This window comes from Vipera ursinii (genome assembly GCF_947247035.1).
Source record: "Vipera ursinii genome assembly, contig: scaffold_246, whole genome shotgun sequence".
NCBI lineage: Eukaryota > Metazoa > Chordata > Lepidosauria > Squamata > Viperidae > Vipera > Vipera ursinii.
The window spans coordinates 629-16,557 of NW_028148341.1; the positions used below are offsets into that span (position 1 = coordinate 629).

The following is a 15,929-nucleotide window of genomic DNA, read 5'->3' on the forward strand; positions in this document are numbered from 1 at the left end:
TGTGACTTTCTCCCCATCACCTCCCACCATTCAGAGGTCTCCTTCCCAGCTGGTCAGGTCCTACACACACACACACACACACACACACACACACAAACACACACACAAACACACACAAACACACACACAAACACACACACACACGAACAAAACCGGGGGAGCGCAATTCTCCAGGATGGGAATGAAAGCCGGATTTTCGTCTCCCTTTTCTACCCCCCCACCCCACCCTGAAAACTGTTCCGGGATCGCACACACACACACATACAAAATAGCCGAAACGCTAAACCACAAATGATAGCTAAAAGTCAGTTTTCACAAGCCACCCAAAAAAAACAAAACAAAACAAAACAAGCCCAGATCTGCACAAACCAGCTTTGGAAAAAGAAGAAGGAGAAAAAATAACCATCAATAAATCAAGGTGGTCTTCTGGATTGGAGTCTCTGCACTGCCTATTTCTGCCTCTCCACAAAGTCAGCCCAGCTGGTCTTGAGGTCTAGGAACTTGACCCCCAAATGCCTGGCGTGGCAACGGGCAGGCAAAAAAGATGGGACACCCCTTTCAGCCTAGCCACGGTTGACAGCTGTCATCCCGGTTAGGCAGAAGAGCGGGGCTGTGCTGGCCTCATTAGAGCTGTTCTCTGCCTCCACACACACACAGACACACAAACACAGACACACACACAGACAAAACCCTCCGCAGTCAGCAAGACACAACCACCTTGCTGCGCGCACACACACACACACACACACATGCTGCAGCATGCAAACTTTGCCAATGCCGATTTTAAAGTCCCCCGTCCCTCGTTTGTATCCTGCAACAAGCCCGTAACTCGGTCTTACGACCGAGATGCGTGTGTATGTGTGTGTGTGTGTGAAGGGGGGACAAAGAGGGGTGACTTGCAACCTGGGGAGAGGGGGGGCTTTTGGCAGCCCCCCCTCCCCTTCCCCAGTCGGCCGAAGCCCCTGCTTTCTATTGTTCGGCGTCTTCTGCGACGAACGGACGGAGCCGTCCTCCCGTCTGCTTGCCGGTTCTCGAGACAAAACGGCTTCCCGTGGGGAAAAAAGACGACGACAACAGCGAGTAACTTACTATCCTCGGGTTTCTCTCCTCCCGGCCGGGCAGACGGAACGCCGAGGACGCCTGAAGGAGCTTCTGGGCCCAGCCTCGGAGAACGTTTACCGGCCTCGGCGGCGGGCATGGCCCCGCCAAGTCGGACGCCCTCGCTCTCTTTAGCTGCTCTCCCGTCTCGCTCTCCTTTTTTCCCATCGCTCGTCTCCGGGATCAGCTCCAGCTTGGGGTGGAACGAGCCGGGGATTCCCGGCTCTCTCTTGAAGGGGCCGCCGCCCTCGTCCTGCTCGTTCTCCTTCTGGTCCTCCGCGGGGAGGACAGGCTCGTTGAGAACGGGGCAAAGGGGGGCGGTGCGATCCCCACCCGGGTGGCGGGCTGATGAGGCCTGCTCGTCGGAAACGGTGGCCGACCTTTTCATCGGCCCGCTCGGCTTGCGAGACGGCGCGACGGTCGGTGGAAGGATGCTCGGCGAGGACTCGCGTTCGGGGACACTGACCGGCTCGGGATATTTGTCCGCCAGGTGGAAGGCGGGGGGGACGGACAAGTGGGAGCACTCCGACATGGCACGGCGCATGGCCTTACGCTGGGCGCCCCCCCGGTTGAGGAAGCCGCTCTCCGGGGCGGCCGCGTCCAGCTTTTCCTCCAGCTCAGACAGAAACCTCGCCTCTTCTTCCCTCTCGGAGAAGGAGCTGCCGCCACCTTTCCCATCGTCCTGGGCCAGCTCGACCGTGGTCATCGGCGGTCCCACCTTGGGCGCGGACCCCAAACCGCTTCGCCAAGAGCCATCCTTGAAAATCTCCACCGGGCTTCCTCCGTTCTTCAGTCCGGCAGCTTCGGGCAAAAGCGGAGGGAAAGTGGGGTTCCAAGTCCGGATCTCGGACTCCTTCAGACGACTCGGGGATTCGTCCGGGACCTTTGGATCGCCTTTGCCGTCCACCTCTCCCGACTTTGATCCACCTGCCTTCTCCTGATCCGTGATACCTCTCTTAGGTTCCGGCATCGGGGACCCCTTCAGGCCGCCGGCCGGCTCGGTCTGCCAACCGGCTAAACCGAGGATGCCAGGACTCTCTCCAGAACGGCTCTTTTCAGACGACGACGGCGGCGGCATCCGCTTCTCAAGGTGACCCGAGGCTGGCTGACACGGCGCCTCGTTTTCCCTCTGGTCCTTCTCCAGCTTCCCTTCGAAAAAACACAGCTTGTCCTCGTCGGTGAAACCGGGGGTTTTCCCCGGCCCGTCCGGACGCAGGGGGAGACCGATTTCGTTCAGCTTACCTTCCGTCCGCTGCCACTCAAAAGCCGACCCGCCAAATTCCTTCGCTGTGCCCGTCCGGGCGAACGCATCCGAAGAAAAGCCGTCGTTGGGCTTGGGGGTTTTGCACAGCTGGCTGTATTCGGCGAGGGGGGCCGGGGGCTGTTTGGGAAGCGACATCCCTGCCTGCCTGCCTGCCGCTCCTCGCCCCGTCTTCCGAGGTGGAACGCCAACCCAGCCGGACACCGTGATGCGGTGACGACACGCCAGGGCCTCTACCCTTCCCACCCCCCTGCGGTCGCCTCTCGCAGAGGAGCGATCCTTCATACCGTTGTCGTCGCTCTCGTTTCAAACGGGCACGCTCACCGAGCATGATGGGGATGGGGGAGGGTGTCGGTCTCCCTATTCACAATGGGTGCGTTGTCTTGGGAAGGGTTTGCCCCAGGTTTTGTGTTGTCTTTGAAACCGGGGGGGGGGGCGGCACGGGGGGGGGGGGAGGGCAGCGTTTCAGCTTGAAATCTCTTGTTTTTCTGTAACCGAGGACCTTTTCCTGTTCTTTTATTTTTCCCTTTACCCAAGGATCTCAATCCTCTGTTTCTTTTCTTGAGGACCTCAATTCTCTTTTTTCTCTTCTTGAGGACCTCAAATCTGATTTTCTCTTCTTGAGGACCTCAAATCTGTTTTTCTTTTCTTGAGGACCTCAAATCTCTTTTGTTTCTTTTCTTGAGGACCTCAATTCTCTTTTTTCTCTTTTTGAGGACCTCAAATCTGTTTTTTCTCTTCTTGAGGACCACAAATCTCCTTTTTCTGTTCTTGAGGACCTCAAATCTCTTTTTTCTATTCCTGAGGACCTCAAATCTTTTTTTTCTATTCCTGAGGACCTCAATTCTTTTTTTTCTTCTTGAGGACCTCAAATCTGTTTTTCTTTTCTTGAGGACCTCAAATCTGTTTTTCTTTTCTTGAGGACCTCAAATCTTTTTTTCTATTCTTGTGGACCTCAAATCTTTTTTTTCTATTCCTGAGGACCTCAAATCTTTTTTTTCTATTCCTGAGGACCTCAATTCTTTTTTCTCTTCTTGAGGACCTCAAATCTGTTTTTCTTTTCTTGAGGACCTCAAATCTGTTTTTCTTTTCTTGAGGACCTCAAATCTTTTTTTCTATTCTTGTGGACCTCAAATCTTTTTTTTCTATTCCTGAGGACCTCAATTCTCTTTTTTCTCTTCTTGAGGACCTCAAATCTGTTTTTCTTTTCTTGAGGATCTCAAATCTGTTTTTCTTTTCTTGAGGACCTCAAATCTTTTTTTCTATTCCTGACGACCTCAAATCTGTTTTTTCTCTTCTTGAGGACCTCAAATCTCCTTTTTCTGTTCTTGAGGACCTCAAATCTCTTTTTTCTATTCCTGAGGACCTCAAATCTTTTTTTTCTATTCCTGAGGACCTCAAATCTCTTTTTTCTCTTCTTGAGGACCTCAAATGTCCTTTTTCTTTTCTTGAGGACCTCAAATCTGTTTTTTCTATTCTTGAGGACCTCAAATCTCTTTTTTTCTCTTCTTGAGGACCTGAAATCTCTTTTTTCTCTTCTTGAGGACCTCAAATCGCCTTTTTCTTTTCTTGAGGACCTCAAATCTCTTTTTCTTTTGTTGAGGACCTCAAATCTTTTTTTCTATTCCTGAGGACCTCAAATCTCTTTTTTCTCTTCTTGAGGACCTCAAATCACCTTTTTCTTTTCTTGAGGACCTCAAATCTGTTTATTCTCTTCTTAAGGACCTCAAATCTCCTTTTTCTTTTCTTGAGGACCTCAAATCTGTTTTTCTATTCTTGTGGACCTCAAATCTTTTTTTTCTATTCCTGAGGACCTCAATTCTCTTTTTTCTATTCCTGAGGACCTCAAATCTTTTTTTTTCTATTCCTGAGGACCTCAATTCTCTTTTTTCTCTTCTTGAGGACCTCAAATCTGTTTTTCTTTTCTTGAGGACCTCAAATCTGTTTTTCTTTTCTTGAGGACCTCAAATCTTTTTTTCTATTCCTGAGATTCTCAAATCTTTTTTTTCTCTTCTTGAGGACCTCAAATCTCCTTTTTCTTTTCTTGAGGACCTCAAATCTCTTTTTTCTATTCCTGAGGGCCTCAATTCTCTTTTTTCTCTTCTTGAGGACCTCAAATCTGTTTTTCTTTTCTTGAGGACCTCAAATCTCCTTTTCCTATTCCTGAGGACCTCAAATCTGTTTTTCTTTTCTTGAGGACCTCAAATCTCCTTTTTCTATTCTTGAGGACCTCGAATCTGTTTTTCTTTTCTTGAGGACCTCAAATCTCTTTTTTCTATTCCTGACGACCTCAAATCTGTTTTTCTCTTCTTGAGGAAGTCAAATCTCTTGTTTCTTTTCTTGAGGACCTCAAATCTCTTTTTTCTCTTCTTGAGGACCTCAATTCTCTTTTTTCTCTTCTTGAGGACATCAAATCTCTTTTTTCTTTTCTTGAGGACCTCAAATCTGTTTTTTCTTTTCCCGAGGACCTCAAATCTCTTTTTTTCTTTTCTTGAGGACCTCCAATGTGTTTTTTCTTTTCTTTGAGGACCTCAAATCTCCTTTTTCTTTTCCCGAGGACCTCAACTCCTGTGTTCCTCTTTCTTCTTTAAGCGAGGACCTCAAATCTCTCTTACTTTTCCCCCCGAGGACCTCAACGCCTCTCATTTTCTTTTTTCCTTAAACGAGGACCTCAAATCTCTTTTTTCGTTTCCCCAAGGACCACAATTCTGATTTTCTTTTTCCCCCCCCAGAACCTCAACGCCTCTTCTTTTCTTTTTTTCTTTACCCCGAGGGACGTCAAATCTCTTTTTTTTTAAATTTTCTCCCAGGACCTCTCCTCTTCCTTTCTTCTTCACCCCAGGAGCCTCAACGCCCCCCCCGTTTCTTCCCTTTGTGTGTGCGTGTGTGTGTGTGCGTTTGCGTAACCTGGAACAAAAGACGCCATTCAGAATAAGCGCTCAAAAGCTTTTTCCGAGGAAGACTGAAGGCCCGACCGTTCAAATGGGAACGCCGCCGCCGCCGTTGAAAAAGGGATTCTGTTCCGCCCCGGGACAGCTGCGAGATGCCGCGGGACGTACGGCACAAACAACAACAACAACACAGACACAAACCCAAGCCCCCCCCCTCGCCTTTTCGACGGGCGTGCGAGAGACAGATGGTGCCCTACGACTGACCGCGTTTCTCTCCCCTTGAATGGTTGCGCAGCCCGTACGGGGGGGGAGAAAGGAAATCCCGGACGGACCCCACAAAAATACCTTCAAAGAGCCAGGGAGGCGGTCCTCGACATACGGCCGTTCGCTTAGCGACTGTCCCGAGTGAAAACGGCCCCGGGAGCAGCGATAGAGGACCAGTCCTCGCACTTAACGACGGTCGGTCCCACCCGTCCGGCAACCGGAACGTAGTTCCAGTGTCCCTGGGAACAGGGGATGCTCGTTGTCGAGGCGGAAAAAGTCAAGAAGGGAATCTAGATGGGCTTCACGGCCCTGCGATTCGCTTTGTGACGGCACGGCGGCAGGGCTTTGCTGGAGAAGCAGGCCAAGGGAAGGTCGTCAAACGAGGCGGGCCTCGCTTGGCGATGAAAGTTGCTTAGAGTCGGGCACTCTGGTTGTTCAGCCGAGGACTAACTGGGAGATGCGCTTTAGCAGGCCCACTAACCCTTCGGAGGAGGCTGCAAGGCAGATGAGGTCCTCAACTTACAACACTTCACTTAGTGGCTTGTTCAAAGTGACAGCAAGCACGGAAAAATGAGAGACTTCGGAGCGTTTTTCACACTTACGACCTTTACGGCATCCCCGAGACCAGGCGACTAAAATTCAGAGATCTGCAACCTGCTTCACATTTACGGCAGTCCCTGGGTTCTGCGACCTACGGAGGAGCAAAGTCCACGGGGCACTTCACAACCGAGGGGCCAACTTCACAACTGCGATTCGCTTAACGACCGTGGGAAAACGGTCCTAAAGCAGGTCAAAACTCACTTAGCAACTGTCGCAGTTAGCAATTGGAAATTCTGCAATGCCAATTGGGGAAGCCGGATTTGGACTAGATGACTTCTGAGGTCTCTTCCAACTCTGCTCTTCTCTGATTCTGTAAGGGTCTCCTTCTTTGAGCAGGGGGTTGGACTAGACGACCTCAAAGGTGCCTTCAAACCCTGCTATTCTACAAGTGTCTCTTGCCTGAGCTGAGGGTTGGACTAGATGACCTCCAAGGACCCTTCCAACTCTGATACTCTATGATTCTGAAAGGGTCTGCTGTGTGAGCAGGGGGTAGGGCTAGATGACCTCAAAGATCCCTTCCAACTCTGATGCTCTATGATTATGTAATGAGCAAGGGTTGGTCTAGATGACCTCCAAGGTTCCTTCCAACCCTGTTATTCTATAAGAGTCTCTTGCCTGAGCAGAGGGTTGGACTAGATAACCTCAAAGGGACCTTTCAACTCTGATGCTGTATGATTATTGCTAAGCACATTGATTTGTGCTTAGATTGTAAGCCGCCCTGAGTCTTCGGAGAAGGGCGAGATATAAATGGGATTAAATATATATATATATAAAAACATTATTTAATGAGCAAGGGTTGGGCTAGATGACCTCCGACTGATATTCTATCATTCTGTAAGTGTCTCCTGTCTGAGCAGGGGGTTGGGCTAGATGACCTCAAAGGTTCCTTCCAACCCTGTTATTCCATAAGCGTCTCCTGCCTGAGCAGAGGGTTGGACTAGATGACCTCCAAGGGCCCTTTCAACTCTGATACTCTATGATTCTGTAAGGGTCTCCTGTTTCAGCAGGGGGTTGGACTAGATGACCTCCCAGGTCCCTTCCAACTCTGATGCTGTATGATTATTGCTAAGCACATTGAATTGTGCTTAGATTGTAAGCCGCCCTGAGTCTTCGGAGAAGGGCGAGATATAAATGGGATTAAATATATATATATATAAAAACATTATTTAATGAGCAAGGGTTGGGCTAGATGACCTCCGACTGATATTCTATCATTCTGTAAGTGTCTCCTGTCTGAGCAGGGGGTTGGGCTAGATGACCTCAAAGGTTCCTTCCAACCCTGTTATTCCATAAGCGTCTCCTGCCTGAGCAGAGGGTTGGACTAGATGACCTCCAAGGGCCCTTTCAACTCTGATACTCTATGATTCTGTAAGGGTCTCCTGTTTCAGCAGGGGGTTGGACTAGATGACCTCCAAGGTCCCTTCCAACCCTGTTATTCCATAAGCGTCTCCTGCCTGAGCAGAGGGACCTCCAAGGTCCCTTCCAACTCTGATACTCTATGATTCTGAAAGGGTCTGCTGTGTGAGCAGGGGGTAGGGCTAGATGACCTCCAGGATCCCTTCCAACTCTGATGCTCTATGATTACGTAATGAGCAAGGGTTGGGCTAGATGACCTCCAAGCTTCCTTCCAACCCTGTTATTCTATAAGTGTCTCTTGCCTGAGCAGAGGGTTGGACTAGATGACCTCCAAGGGCCCTTTCAACTCTGATACTCTATGATTCTGTAAGGGTCTCCTGTTTCAGCAGGGGGTTGGACTAGATGACCTCCACGGTCCCATCCAACCCTGTTATTCCATAAGCATCTCCTGCCTGAGCAGAGGGTTGGACTGGATGACCTCCAAGGACCCTTTCAACTCTGATACTCTATGATTCTCTAAGTGTCTCCTGTCTGAGCAGGGGGTTGGGCTAGATGACCTCAAAGGTTCCTTCCAACCCTCTATAAGTGTCTCTTGCCTGAGCAGAGGGTTAGACTAGATGACCTCCAAGGACCCTTTCAACTCTGATACTCTATGATTATGTAATGAGCAGGGGTTGGGCTAGATGACCTCCAAGATTCCTTCCGACTGATAGTCTATCATTCTGTAAGTGTCTCCTGTCTGAGCAGTGGGTTGGGCTAGATGACCTCCAAGCTTCCTTCCAACCCTGTTATTCTATAAGTGTCTCTTGCCTGAGCAGAGGGTTGGACTAGATGACCTCCAAGGGCCCTTTCAACTCTGATACTCTATGATTCTGTAAGGGTCTCCTGTTTCAGCAGGGGGTTGGACTAGATGACCTCCAAGGTCCCTTCCAACCCTGTTATTCCATAAGCATCTCCTGCCTGAACTGAGGGTAGGGCTAGATGACCTGCAAGATCCCTTCCGACTGATATTCTATCATTCCCTAAGTGTCTCCTGTCTGAGCAGGGGGTTGGGCTAGATGACCTCAAAGGTTCCTTCCAACCCTGATATTCTATAAGTGTCTCTTGCCTGAGCAGAGGGTTGGGCTAGATGACCTCCAAGGGCCCTTTCAACTCTGATACTCTATGATTCTGTAAGGGCCTCCTGTTTCAGCAGGGGGTTGGACTAGATGACCTCCAAGGTCCCTTCCAACCCTGTTATTCCATAAGCGTCTCCTGCCTGAGCTGAGGTTTGGACTAGATGACCTCCAAGGTCCCTTCCAACTCTGATACTCTTATGTTTCTGTAAGGGTCTGCTGCGTGAGCAGGGGGTAGGGCTAGATTACCTCCAAGATCCCTTCCAACTCTGATGCTCTAGGATTATGTAATGAGCAGGGGTTGGACTAGATGACCTCCAAAATTCCTTCCGACTGATGTTCTATCATACTCTAAGTGTCTCCTGTCTGAGCAGGGGGTTGGGCTAGATGACCTCCAAGGTCCCTTCCAACTCTGATGGTCTATGATTATGTAATGAGCAAGGGTTGGGCTAGATGACCTCAAAGCTTCCTTCCAACTCTGTTATTCTATAAGTGTCTCTTGCCTGAGCAGAGGGTTGGACTAGATGACCTCCAAGGGCCCTTTCAACTCTGATACTCTATGATTCTGGAAGGGTCTCCTGTTTCAGCAGGGGGTTGGACTAGATGACCTCCAAGGTCCCTTCCAACCCTGTTATTCCATAAGCGTCTCCTGTCTGAGCTGAGGGTTGGACTAGATGACCTCCAAGGGCCCTTTCAACTCTGATACTCTATGATTCTGTAAGGGTCTCCTGTTTCAGCAGGGGGTTGGACTAGATGACCTCCAAGGTCCCCTCCACCTCCGTAATGAATAGTCCACCTTTATCTTTTCCTATTCCAAAATCATCTCCCCCAATGTACAGAGCCTCCCCCGTCTTACCACTCTTCGTTCAGGGACCGTTCGACTAGTTTCAACAGCCTGAAGAATGAGATTCACAGCCGGTCCTCATACTTACGACCGTCATAAGACAACCAAAACGGGCCAATGGCAGCTATTTGCCCATACAGCAGAATCTCAGATGGGGGGTCACCTTGATCGCCCTTCGGGACCTTCCCGTCATCTAAGACAGGCAAGTCCCCGGCTTACGACGCCTTGTTTAGCGACCGTTTCAAACTTGCCACGCCACCGAACCCAAAGCGACGTGAGGACCAGTCCTCACCCTTACGACCGTCACGGCACGTCCTTCCCACCCCCACAGGCTCACGCGATCCACGTTCGGGTGCTCGGAAACCGTCTCGTATTTATGACGGTCGAAGGCTCCCGGGATCACGCCATACCCCGTTAGCGAACAAGGGGGAAGCCGGCTTCGCTGAGCGGCCGTCTGACGGCAGGGATTTGCCGAAAAATTCACGGCAAAATTTTAAAATAAAAAGGGCGCGACTCACTTAACGACCGCCTTGCTTAGCGACAGGACTGCAGCGGTCGTAAGTCGAGGACCAGCTGCATTTGGCGATTCGAGGTCGCACGGCCGCCTCTCTCCTGCGGTCCCCCCTTCCTTTCCCAACCCGCCCCCCCCAGATCAACACACAAACACACACACACACACACACACACACACAAACACACAAACACACACACATCTCTTTGTCCTCTGCCAGGCGCCACTAGGCGCCACGTGCCTGCATTGAATTCCCTCGGAAGCCGGAAAAACACATCTCAACAACGCTGCGCTGGCTGTTTCGAGGAGGAGAACGCTCTGCCCTTGCAGTGCGGTTGTGCGCACCGCACACACACAAACACACACAAACACACTTTCTAACGCACTCACAACGCCTGGCGCTTCATTTGCCAGGAGTTATTTTTATCCCATCGCCCGCCCGTCTGGAATGAAAGGATCCTCGGGAGAGGTAGCGCGCGCGCAAGCGCCGGGTGCAAAAAGAGAGGGAAGTGTGAAGTTGTTAAGTTGTGCGCTCCTTTCTCCACAATCCTCCTTTCCTCCCCCCGCCCTCCCGCACACACCCAAGCTTGCCCACCCTTTGCTCCGAAAGCGAGAGTCCTCGCCCGTCGTTAAGCGAATCGGTTTGGGGGTGGTGAGTTGAGCCGAGGCCCACGGCCGCGAAGCGGAGCTGGCTTCGCCGCTACGCCGAGCCCCCGTCGTAAAAGTGAGTCCGTCGCGTATCGTCGGACGTTGGATCGGCAGACCGTGGGGATGTCGCGCCGGCCGTGGAAGTGGGGAAAAACGACCCCGGCTCGCTTTTTTTCCACCACCCACCCCCGGCGCTGTGGTGACTTGGAACGGTCGCTAAGCGAACGGCCGTAAGCCGAGGACTGCTCGCAAGCAGAGGACCCGAGGAGGAAGTGAAAAGAGGGCAAACACTGAATTTACGCGGTGGGATTGGAGGCCGCCACCTTCGTATTGTTTATAAAGAAGTCCGTCTTTGGCTCCTCCTCTTTTCGCCCCCCCCAAAAACAACAGCCCTGCGAGGTAGCACGAGCTGAGAGAGAGGGAGGAACTGGCCCCAAGTCACCCAGCCATCTTTTGTGCCGAAGGCGGGACTAGAACTCCCCGTCGCCTGGCGATTGGCCCAAGGTCAGCCAGCCAGCTTTCGTGCCTAAGGCGGGACTAGAACTCACCGTCGCCTGGCGATGGGCCCAAAGTCAGCCAGCCAGGTTTCATACCTAAGGTAACACTAGAATTCACCGTCTCCTGGTGATTGGCCCAAAGTCACCTAGCCTACGTTCGTGCCTAAGGCGGGACTAGAACTCACCGTCTCCTGGTGACTGGCCCAAAGTCACCTAGCCTACGTTCGTGCCTAAGGTAGAACTAGAATTCACCGTCTCCTGGTGATTGGCCCAAAGCCACCCAGCTGGCAATCCTGCCTAAGGCGGGACTCGAACTCACCGTCTCCTGGCGATTGGCCTAGAGTCACTCAGCCGGCTTTCCTGCCTCAGGCGGGACTAGAACTCACCGTCTCCTGGCGATTGGCCCAAAGTCACCCAGCCGGCTTTCCTGCCTCAGGCGGGACTAGAACTCACCGCCTCCTGGTGATTGGCCCAAAGTCACCTAGCCTACGTTCGTGCTTAAGGTGGGACTAGAATTCACCGTCTCCTGGTGATTGGCCCAAAGCCACCCAGCCGGCATTCCTGCCTCAGGCAGGACTAGAACTCACCGCCTCCTGGTGATTGGCCCAAAGTCACCTAGCCTACGTTCGTGCCTAAGGTGGGACTAGAATTCACCGTCGCCTGGCGATTGGCCCAAAGTCAGCCAGCCAGCTTTCATGTCTACGGCGGGACTAGAACTTACCATCGCCTGGTGATTGGGCCCAAAGTCAGCCAGCCAGGTTTCATACCTAAGGTAACACTAGAATTCACCGTCTCCTGGTGATTGGCCCAAAGCCACCCAGCCGGTATTCCTGCCTCAGGCGGGACTAGAACTCACCATCTCCTTGTGATTGGCCCAAAGTCACCTAGGCTACTTTAGTGCCTAAGGTGGGACTAGAATTCACCGTCTCCTGGTGATTGGCCCAAAGTCACCTAGCCTACATTTGTGCCTAAGGTGGGACTAGAATTCACCGTCTCCTGGTGATTGGCCCAAAGCCACCCAGCCGGCATTCCTGCCTCAGGCAGGACTAGAACTCACCGCCTCCTGGTGATTGGCCCAAAGTCACCTAGCCTACGTTCGTGCCTAAGGTGGGACTAGAATTCACCGTCGCCTGGCGATTGGCCCAAAGTCAGCCAGCCAGCTTTCATGTCTACGGCGGGACTAGAACTTACCATCGCCTGGTGATTGGGCCCAAAGTCAGCCAGCCAGGTTTCATACCTAAGGTAACACTAGAATTCACCGTCTCCTGGTGATTGGCCCAAAGCCACCCAGCCGGTATTCCTGCCTCAGGCGGGACTAGAACTCACCATCTCCTTGTGATTGGCCCAAAGTCACCTAGGCTACTTTAGTGCCTAAGGTGGGACTAGAATTCACCGTCTCCTGGTGATTGGCCCAAAGTCACCTAGCCTACATTTGTGCCTAAGGTGGGACTAGAATTCACCGTCTCCTGGTGACTGGCCCAAAGCCACCCAGCCGGCTTTCCTGCCTCAGGCGGGACTAGAACTCACCGTCGCCTGTTGACTGGCCCAAAGTCACCCAGCCACCTTTCATGCAAAACCCCAGGACTAGAACTCCTGGCGTCCAGGCGACTGGCCCCAAGCCAGCCGAAAAAAAACTAGAACTCACCCTCTCCCAATTTCTAACCTGATTCCTTGACCCCAGGGGTAGGCAACCTTGGCTGTTTTTACGACTCGTAGACTTCAACTCCCAGAATTCCTGAGCCGGCCTGGCTCAGCTTGGAAACCTCTCCCGTTCCCCTCAGCGTGGCCGGCTCAGGAATTCTGGGAGTTGAAGTCCACAAGTCATAAAGTGGCCTAGGTCAGGGGTAGGCCAACTTGGCTCTTTTATGACTCGTGGACTTCACCTCCCAGAATTCCTGAGCCAGCATGAGGGAAACTTTGGCCCCTTCTTGACTCGTGGACTTCAACTCCCAGAATTCCTGAGCCGGCCTGGCTCAGCTTGGAAACCTCTCTTGTTCCCCTCAGCGTGGCCGGCTCAGGAATTCTGGGAGTTGAAGTCCACAAGTCATAAAGTGGCCTAGGCCAGGGGTAGGCCAACTTGGCTCTTTTATGACTCGTGGACTTCAACTCCCAGAATTCCTGAGCCGGCCTGGCTCAGCTTGGAAACCTCTCTCGTTCCCCTCAGCGTGGCTGGCTCAGGAATTCTGGGAGTTGAAGTCCGCCAGTCATAAAAAGGGCCGAGGGTTCTGGAGAACCTAGGCGGTCTTCGGATTTTGGGCCCGGCTGTGAAGCCAGTCTTGCGTGGGCCTCCCGGCTGAGGATAATGGGCTTTGTGGGAGACAGAGCTGACGCAGATGGACCTCAATCCCACCCGAGAACCGACGGCGGCTTCCAACGCACCGGCCGCTTTGCGTCGCCGGTTGTCGGTTCCCACCCACGGCAGCCTGGAAGCTTCTATTTTGGTGCCACGCTTCCAGCTCACACGGGTTTGGTGCAACAACGCACAAACACACACACACACACACACACACACACACACACACACACACAGCAGCCGAGGAACGTTTGCCAGCAAGGTCCTCTCTGAACCGGTTTCCAAGACAACCACACACACCTTGGGAGAAGGTTGTCCACGTCAACCGGGGAGTTGCTAAAGGCTGCCTTGTGGGTCTGTGGCTACACAACCACACCCGAGCTTGGGAGAGGAGAAATCCGCTCTTACTACTTGGAGGAAGGCGATGGTCTCACGGCTTGAGGTTGGAGAAGACCTCCTTTCCCGGTTTGCAGAAGATCCTTTGAGGAATTTGCAACCTTCCACCTGGGTGGACTCCAACTCCCAGAATCCCCCGGGATCCCTCCATCACTTTTCCAGGGGTCCATACCGCTTCCAAGCAATCGAGGCAGGGCGGTCTGCCTCAGGGCCTTGAAAACTATAGGAGTGTTCCTCAAGGTTGGAAGCTTGAAGACGAATGGACTTCAACTCCCAGAATCCCCCGGAATCCATCCGCACGTCTTCAGTGGTTCAGACGTGGTTCACGCACGACAACTCCCAGAATCCCTCAGGACAGCATGTAGAGAAGCTCGGATCGGTACCTCGCTATCGTCTCGCTATCGCTCGCCATCCGTTTCTCACCCTTGGGACAATTTGACCTGGACTTCGTCCCAGAATCCCCCAGCCGGCCTGCTTTAAGAGGAGTGGACTTCCACTCCCAGAATCCCCCAGCCGGCCTGCTTTAAGAGGGGAGGACGACTCCCCAAATCCTCCGGATCGCTTCCTTTAATATCCATGGTCTTCAACTCCCAGAATCCCCCAGCCAGGATGCTTTAAGAGGGATGGACTACAACTCCCAGAATTCCCCAGCCAGCATTCTTTAAGAGGCCTGGACTTCAACTCCCAGAATCCTCCAGGCAGCCGGATTTAAGCTATATGGACTTCAACTCCCAGAATCCCCCACACAACATGCCTTAAGTTACATGGACTTCAACTCCCACAATTCCTCAGCCATCATCCTTTAAAAGGGGTGGACTTCAACTCCCAGAATCCCCTAGCCAATGTTTTAAAATATATGGACTTCAATTCCCAGAATTCCTTAGCCAACATGCTTTAAAAAATATATGGACTTCAACTCCCAGAATCCCCCACAGAGCATGCCTTAAGTTACATGGACTTCAACTCCCACAATTCCTCAGCCATCATCCTTTAAAAGGGGTGAACTTCGACTCCCAGAATCCCCCAGCCGGCATGCATTAAGAAGGGTGGACTTCAATTCCCAGAATCCCCCAGTCAGCATGCTTTAAGCTACATGGTCAACTCCCAGAATCCCCCAGCCAGCATGTTTTAAAAATATATGGACTTAAATTCCCAGAATTCCTTCATGGTCAACTCCCAGAATCCCCCAGCCACAATGTTTTAAAAATATATGGACTTAAATTCCCAGAATTCCTTCATGGTCAACTCCCAGAATCCCCCAGCCAGCATGTTTTAAGAGGGGTGGACTTCAAATACCAGAATCCCCCAGCCAGCATGTTTTAAAAATACATGGACTTCAATTCCCAGAATTCCCCAGCCAGCATGTTTTAAGAGGGGTGGACTTCAACTCCCAGAATCCCCTAGCCACAATGTTTTAAAAATACACGGACTTCAATTCCCAGAATTCCTTAGCCAACATGCTTTAAAAATATATATATATGGACTTCCACTCCCAGTATTCCCCAGCCATCCTGCTTTAAGAAGTCTGGACTTCAACTCCCAGAATCCCTCAGTCAGCAGGGAATTCTGGGAGTGGAAGTCCACAGCCATCTCTCACTGTCCCAAGTTTGTGACCAATTCCGGATTGTGTTACCGACATGAGACGTTGTGCGTTATTGTGACCTCTCTCCCCAGTTCAAAACTGGAAGCTAAGGACCAGTATAGCCCCCGCCCCACAGTGAATTTGCTCAAATACAGATGGTCCTCCACTTACGACAGACGCTTCATTTAGTGACCGTTCAAAGTGACAATGGGACCGAAGGGAGCGACTCAATTCACCGTTGTTCCCACGCTTGCCACCGCTGCAGCAGGCCCGCGGTCACGGGACCGCCGTTCGGAAAGCTTGGCAACTGACTCGCATTTGCGACGGTCGCCGCGTTCCCCCTTTTGCGAGTCAACGGGGGAGAGCCGGATTCACTTAAGGACCGCGTGACGAACTTAACGACGGGAGAGATCCGCTTTAGCCAAGGTGGCTAGAGAGGTTGTCAAGTGGGGCAAAACTCACTTCACCTGTGTCTCGCTTAGTGACCAAATTTTTTTTGTGGGGGGGGGGCGGCTGCTGTGGTCGTAAGTCGAGGACTTTCCGGTAGAAAAGTGTGCAAGCAAACAGACCCAT

General features: G+C 51.8%; 1 protein-coding gene across 15 annotated transcripts; it reads right to left on the reverse strand.

Moving 5' to 3' along the window:
• Window positions 1-254: 254 nt before the first annotated feature.
• Window positions 255-7,167, reverse strand: LOC310650590 (uncharacterized protein). 15 transcript variants are annotated; one of them, XM_083380166.1, is made up of 3 exons: window positions 3,227-7,150; window positions 3,017-3,078; window positions 255-2,958 (listed from the first exon to the last, which is right to left on the reverse strand). In XM_083380166.1, the coding sequence occupies exon 3, from the start codon at window positions 2,642-2,644 to the stop codon at window positions 836-838; it is 1,809 nt and encodes a 602-aa protein (XP_083236292.1). In that variant the 5' UTR covers window positions 2,645-2,958; window positions 3,017-3,078; window positions 3,227-7,150; the 3' UTR covers window positions 255-835. The 15 variants fall into 15 exon arrangements, with proteins under 15 accessions (XP_083236292.1, XP_083236302.1, XP_083236298.1 ...); XM_083380176.1 differs by having other exon boundaries at window positions 255-3,459; window positions 3,519-3,577; window positions 3,666-7,149; XM_083380172.1 differs by having other exon boundaries at window positions 255-4,293; window positions 4,920-7,167.
• Window positions 7,168-15,929: the final 8,762 nt, after the last annotated feature.